General features: G+C 49.0%; 1 protein-coding gene across 1 annotated transcript in view; it reads right to left on the minus strand.

The window, feature by feature from the left end:
* Positions 1 to 2,887: 2,887 nt before the first annotated feature.
* st7l (suppression of tumorigenicity 7 like) overlaps positions 2,888 to 7,396 on the minus strand; it is a 24,791-nt gene continuing 20,282 nt past the window's right edge. Inside the window, exon 15 of the mRNA XM_062546424.1 lies at positions 2,888 to 4,993. Coding sequence (XP_062402408.1) covers positions 4,919 to 4,993 — 75 coding nt within the window. The 3' untranslated portion in view covers positions 2,888 to 4,918. The remainder of the gene's footprint in view (positions 4,994 to 7,396) is intronic.

Raw genomic sequence — 7,396 nt, forward strand, 5'->3', positions numbered from 1 at the left:
ATTTCCGCTCGAGCCCGAGAGCCTCTTGCTGCTGGAAGTCATATTTAGACAAACAAAGTTTCATTTAGAAGGTCCAAAAGTTATAATTACACTCTCATAGAATAGGTCATGAATTATCAACTAATAATGCAAAATCGCCCTGCACATCACAGCAGTCAGACTTAAAACAGTGGAGCCAGACTGCCGTTAGGGGGAAAAAAAGCAAATATTCATTCTACATTTCCCCAGAGGCCGACAAACTGGAAGTTATATGCAACACATTGCCTAAGTAAATCAAACATTTATCCTGCCAGGCAGTCACAACAGTTATCGTAACAGCCAAGTTCCTAACATCCAGCATCATTGGAAAATCATTCAGTGCCTTCTGAGATAGAGGGAGAGATAGAGAGGGGGAAAAAAAACAGAGAACTGGCACATTTTCCTTACCTGTTCCGGAGTGTTGGAGAGCCCAAAGGTGAGGGGTCATCGGTATCCCAGGGGGCTCGGCGGGGCAGATTTATCGCGGAGTTTAGTGCGGTGTATGTGACCCCTTGGGGACGTGCATGAGAGCCCTCCCACGAGAGCATGTTTCTGGTGCACCACCAGGCCGTCTGTCAGGGCTGAGATATCCAGGCTGGCGGCAGGGGATTAACACATAAAAACCCTTATCTAGTGAATCAGCTGTCAAGAATGCACCTCTCGGTATGCCCCCAGGGGGCTGTCTGAAGCAGGGATGGGCCTGGCAGAAAGCAACGGTGTCACGGAAAAGCCTGATCGCGAGAAATACAGATCCCCACTCGACCCTTCAAACAGCACTTATCTGAATGAAGTCTTGTATAAGGATTACTGTTCACCTCCATACTATGCTTCTCTGGGTGGTGGTCATCACTGAGCAGACAGTGGAGTTGTGCGTTCACAACTTCTATCATCCAATGGGCCTACGGACAGAATTCATTAATCGAAGAACAAAGCTGATAGGGAACAGGGAACACAGGACACTGGATTTCAATCATGACATCAGCACTTAGGATGATGGACAGTGTCACAACCTAGTGTCTATTCTTCCTTGAGCAAATCAAACCAAAAAGAGGTTCCTTCTAAGCCTGTTGAAAGAAGAGCCTTTTGCGTCAAGGTACCCTAGTTGAGGTGCTAGCTATCCACACATCTTATGGCTGCTGATTCTCCTCACCCCATGAGGAGTAGCCCCGGGATATAGCTCCCTGGCACTTGTTGGGTCAGCGCTGTTGTTTACTGGGGGGGGTTGTGTTCCCAGGAACTGTGACAGACAGAAGGTCGCTCGCATTCACAGCTTCTTCTTCACAGCCTCCAGAAGCATGAACATGTTTGTAAACAAGAGACGGAACACAAGTTGCTCCTTGGGAGATCTCTCACGTACAAGTAATTCAGTATGGGTCAGCCTTTCACTATCCTCTTGTTATACGATAAGGCCTTCCACTTTTTTTTAATAATGGTTTGTAAAGAAGTTTGCCGCGAAACACGCAGGCTTTTGATGTTACAGATGTTGCTGCATGTCTCAGAAGTGACTCAGTACCATGACATTTTCACACACAAAATGTTTATGCATTGAGCATTCTTAGAGGAGTCTGTTAAGGTTCAAGATCCACGGTCTTCTCATTTATCATCTGCTTGTTTCACAATTCATTTGTAAGAAAATGAAAGTAACACTTTATAAGAAGGTGTGTTAATAAATGATTTACATGGTATTACTACATGGGTTGTTAGCTATTTACTATCATTAGATAACATTAGGTAATTGCTTAAAGGGGGGCTGCCAAACAACTTACAAACTGATAAGAAACATGTAATACATATGTTAGAAATCCATCTCACTTTCGTACACACCATTTACTATAATCTTTCTAAATGATGGACTATATGTTTGAAAGATTATATGGTTTTTGACATCTATATTGGCTCAGGGCTTACATTTAATAAATATGCATGTTACGTATGAATTACACACAATTAAACTAATCTATTGATAGTAAAGAGTTAATTAACCATTTAGTGATACTTTGAAAATAGTTTGCTAAGACTCTTTTTTATATAGCGTTATCAAATGGGTTTTTTGCTGTTCATAAATGTCTTTGTGTATCAGAGAACTCTACAGAGAACATGTGAAGCTCTCAAAAATGTCTAAACAATTACATTTTACGAACTGTAATGAGGTAGTTGTCGGATAGTATGGAGTGATTTATGTGTTTTGTTTTAATACAAGCGAAAAAAAAAAATATTTCCAGAAAAGAAAGCCACGCACAAATCAGCCGTGGCCTGAAAGGGTCGATCTTACACACCTATGTCTCCGACCACAACTACTCCTGTTGGCTTCTGTACCCCAACAAGAGAGTAAGTGGCAGCCATGCAGTCAATCCGATGCAAACTCACCAATAGAAACCCTGCAGTTTACACTCTTGGGGTACAGAAGCAAACAGGAGTCGCTGTGGTCGGAGACGCGGGCGGCGTGTAAGACCGACCCTTTTCAGGCCACTGTTGATTTGTGCGTGTGTCGGTCCCAGGGGACGCGGAGTCCGTCCAGGGGGTCAGCACGAGTTCAGAGAGCCTGAGGAGTAGTCGTCCCCCTGGGCCTCTTTTTGGATGCAGAAGTGTAAATACTGCAGTACAACAACCCTCGAGTCGACACGAGAGGAACAAGGGGGCAACGTTAGTGCATCACTTCGCCAGGCCCCCCACTCGGAAAACACTTTCAAAAGATCAAATAAATTCGCACAACAGGAGCATACCTGTCATATGGGCATGTACTGTGCTGAGCGGCAAGTAACAGAACTGGCAAAAAAAAAAATGGAAAGTAACTGCAGCCTGGAGTACAATCAAAAGTAACTTGGAGATCTAATGAAATTACAATCAAGGCAAATTTGTTTTTTTAAGCACCACTTTATTGTCAGCTGTTCAGCAAACAATATCATTGATTACGATGACTGTCGATGTTACTTCCTGTCATCAGACAGTAAGACATTTCCTCTCGGAGTTGAGACCTCCAATCCACTTTAAAAATGTTTTTAATGCTACATTGAAAGTAGTTTGACTTCTGTCCTCCGTTTCAAAACAGCATCAGAACGCCAGTTTTAAGGCTCTTGGAAATGTTTAGAATAAATAAATGACAATCTCACTGGGGGAGAAAGGAGATGAATAAAACCGACCGACCAATCAGGGGCCAGAGATGGAAGGCACACGTCAAGAAGGATGTCAGGCGAGGAGCTTCTGTACATTCTGCCCCGGTGACACATGCACGCCATCTTGGCGAGACGTCTCGGTAAGCCCGCTCCGGAGCTCAACACGCTGACCAAATGTCGATGGAGCTTCAGGGGCAAAGGGGAGTCCTCCGGGAAGGCAGTGGACTCGAGCGCGGAACCGACCCTCATCTGGCAGATGAGTGGCCCTGTCCACTCTCTAACGGACCTCTTCGGACCTTCCTCACAAGCCTCCGTTCTCCTGTGGATGTCATGACTGCCCCCAAATGATCACAGCGGTTCGTTGAGCGTTCGGGTGATCGTGCTGCTGGATAGCAGAGGGGCAAATCTGAGCACAGTCTTATCTATACCAGCCCTGCAGTGCTCTGACCAATTGTTAAGAAAGAGAATGTTCCAGAATGATGTGAGATCATCACAGAGTGACACAACACCGGTTTTGGAGAGGAAGTACAGTACATATCCAAAGTCTAGGACCCAATCCATTCCCTACTTGGCTTGTGAGAAAGGCCTGCAGACCCATCTACCTACAGAAACCTGTTTCATGACCAGCGATGATCCATCTACAATTCTGTGCTGTCGCCACAAGGGCGGGTTGCCTCGACGATGTAGCACGGAGACATCAATCCACGGCAACCCCTGGTAGCAGGTCGGGAGGTTGTATACACAGCCTGCCTCAGACGAACAGTAAATCAAGACTTTGTTTTTTTTTCAGGACTTCACGAAGGACCATGTTGGGCCAGGCTTGGTTGGGCCTTTTGGGTGAAAGGTGTGCCTGTGTTTCCAAGAGCATGTGTGTGTGTGTGTGTGTGTGTGTGTGTGTGTGTGTGTGTGTCTGTGTGTGTGTGTCTGTGTGTATGGAGTCTGGCGGGACGGCGTTTGCAGCTTCAGCTCCAGCACTAGCCGACCCCCTCCTCTCCTCCCACGCAGCTTGACTCTGGTTAAGGCCCACAACCACCCCGGACCTGGCCCGGACCTGGCCCGCACCTCCACCGCCGGTGCCGCTTCTGCTGCAGCCTCTAACCGCTACGTGCACGCCGGGCCGCAGGAGAATGCGGAGGAGAAGGACCAGGCCCCTGCGGGTTTATGGCGGGGGGCTTAGGAACGGTGCGCGTTCACACCGTGGACACCGGCTGAGCGGCTGAGCGGAGCCTGCTGCGGATTCCCAGACTGCAGCTGAGGGATCTGGAGCAGATCTGCTCCACTGTGCTGCCGGCTGGGATTCGGTTCTCGGCCCCCCCCCCCCGCGTGTCTACTGGGAAAGTAGTGGCCGAGGAGGTGAGAAGTATGCCAGTGCGTCATTGATGTTGTGCTTTTAGCATTCCGGTGATTTTTTTTTTTCTTGAACATAAAAAGAGGTTGTTTGAGAAAGTAGGGTGGGATTACAATTCATGGCTTGTGGATGAATTCTTTTACCTTTTTCTTTCACGCAAAAAAAGTTTCACAAAGTAGAGGACTGGCTTGGCGTGTGTTTACGAGACGGCAAACAGACTAGCAAAACAGAGGACAGAAGTCAAAATACTGTGTGTGTGTGTGTGTGTGTGTGTGTGTGTTTGTGTGGAGAGATGCTTGGCCCTTTCAGCAAGTCTCATGTTGTCTAGTATGTATTGCATTTCCTTATGGCATATTTCAGTGGAGTGTTTCTATGTATGTGTGTGTGTGTGTCCTTCAGAGTGTATGAGTCTGTGTGTGTGGGGAGCTTGCAAATGGCGTCAGATCCGCGTCAGCATGAAACCTTCAATCTTGTCTGCGAAGAACCCCAGGGGTGCGAAGAGAGTGCTGAAGAACTGCAGAAGAGAAGAGAAGAGAAGAGAAGAGAAGAGAAGAGAAGAGAAGAGAAGAAAAGAGAAACAGAACACATCTTAGTGACGGCATGGGGTAAAGAACAGCAGGCTCTGATCATCAGCTTCCTCAAACAGCATCGTGACACAGACCATGAACTTTAGTGTTAACCTACATCGCTCGAGCAGTCTAAACAATGAGCTTTCCATGCAAACCTGCACCACACACACACACACACACAAAGACCAGATGAAAGACTGTAAGTGGCAGGTGCACGGGACAAAAAGATTGGGAGGTGGCTGAAAAACATACTGTACAGCGACGCCGATGACACTGCCAGATAAAGCCCTCACATGCCAGAGAGAGAGAGAGAGAGAGAGAGAGAGAGAGAGAGAGAGAGAGAGAGAGAGAGAGAGAGAAAGAGAGAGAGACTAGGAAAAACAGAGAGGAATATTTCTTAAGAGGCACTTCTCGCGTCCATGCACACTGTTCTTGTGAACGGTCCCAGCTTGCATCACCACCACTCTCCTGGGGTCAACCGCTGAGCGTTTCCTTTCCAAAACAAACAGCAGTCAACCAGGGGTGTGTGTAAGCGCGCGCGTGTGTGTGCGTGCATGTGTGTGTGTGTGTGTGTGTGTGTGTGTGTGCCTGTGTGTAGCCGTGTGTGTGTGTGTGTGCATGTGTGTGTGTGTGTGTGTGTGTGTGTGTGTGTAGCCGTGTGTAGCCGTGTGTGTGTGTGTGTGTGTGTGTGGCCGTGTGTGGCCGTGTGTGTGTGTGTGTGTGTGTGTGTGTGTGTGTGTGTGTGTGTGTGTGTGTGCGCGGGTGGTGGGGGTGAGGGGGTGGCTGAAGGCTTTGGCCGTTCCCCAACTCAGCCACTTCAATTTGGCGCGTTACCACGCATCTGAAAAATGTTTGAACTCCCATCGTTCAAACGCCACCATAAACAAAACTTTAATGTGTTTATGAAGCAATACATTTCACGGGCCGAGCAGATGTTTATGACAGGACGGGACGGGACACACGGACGAGACAGCGGCGAGCCCTGGACTAACTGGACTACGTGGACGAAGTCGGGAGGAGGAGAAGAATGGAGAGAGCGAGAGAGACAGAGTGAGAAGAGAGAGAGAGAAAAGTAGAAGAGTGGAGGGGGGGGGGGGGGCGGGGGGGGGCAGAGGTCCGAGGCGAGAGAAAGTGTCATCCATTTCCACAGTGCAGAAAGGCAGCGTAGATAGTGGCAAAGTAAATAGGAGAGCTCGCATGACGGATGAGGCCGATAGGGAGATAAGGAGAGAGAGGGGGGGGGGGGGGGTGTCTCGCTGGCGGCGTGTCCTCGTTTCACTCGCTCACAGACTCCACGCAGCGCCACCGCGCTCCAAACAAGGCCCTGCAGCACCACAGCACTGAGGGAGGGACGGGAAGGACAGGAGACTAGAGGAGGGGGGCGAAGAGGAGAGGATATGGGAGATGGGGAGTGGTAGGAGATGACAGGAGAGTAGAGGAGAGGAGAAAAGGGGAGATAAGAGGAGGGCAAAGGAGCGCAGCGATGAAGGGTGGGAGAGCACAGGAAAGATGGAGTGGTGAGAAGCTCAGTGGAGAGGAGAGGAGTGGGGAGAAGAGAGAGGGAGAGAAGAGGAGAGGAGAGGAGTGGAGAGCAGTGGAGAGCAGAGGAGAAGAGAGGAGAGGAGAAGAGTGGGGAGAAGAGGAGAGGAGAGGAGAGAAGAGAGGAGTGGGGAGAAGAGGAGATGAGAGGAGTATAGAGGGCAGGAGAGGAGGAGAGAAGGGAAGAGGAGAGGAGTGAAGACCACACCAAAGAGTGGCAAAGCCAGAGGACCAGCAGGAAGACGGGATGAGCAAACACGCCAACACAAGTGAACACAAAGATGTGTGAAGCTCAAGAACTCCCACCCTGTTCAGTCACCACTAGAGATGTGCTCTTGGTCTTGGCCAAATCTGATGGTCGCCACTTCAAACTTTCAACAAGCATCGTTTCATTTTTCATTTCGAATCCGAGGGCTCGGAATGCGAAACCCAAACAAACTAAATCTGTGCCACTGGGTCAACTGGCACGGGATCAACAGGTGGCTCCCTTCCCCTGGGCTCTGATGTCCGAAACTCCACGGTCTTCAGAGAGGACTCCTCCGAGACACCGAACGACGTCACACAAGACGAGAGCCACAGTTGACTCTGGCTGTTACAGGACAAATCGAACCGCTTGTTATGAGTCAGAACGGGCCAAGAGTCGGCCTACTGTGGCGTTTTGGAGCAGCGCCGGACTTCTTGCGGGCGTGGAGATGACAATATCGGGAATTACACAAATACACGGCTACGTGCACATCCTTCTCTTTGTTATTGAACGGAGCTCAAAGTGCAGAGAGCAGCACTAAAAGTTTTTAGTGGGGGGGATAACT

The sequence above is a fragment of the Sardina pilchardus genome, chromosome 9 (genome assembly GCF_963854185.1).
Source record: "Sardina pilchardus chromosome 9, fSarPil1.1, whole genome shotgun sequence".
Classification (NCBI taxonomy): domain Eukaryota; kingdom Metazoa; phylum Chordata; class Actinopteri; order Clupeiformes; family Clupeidae; genus Sardina; species Sardina pilchardus.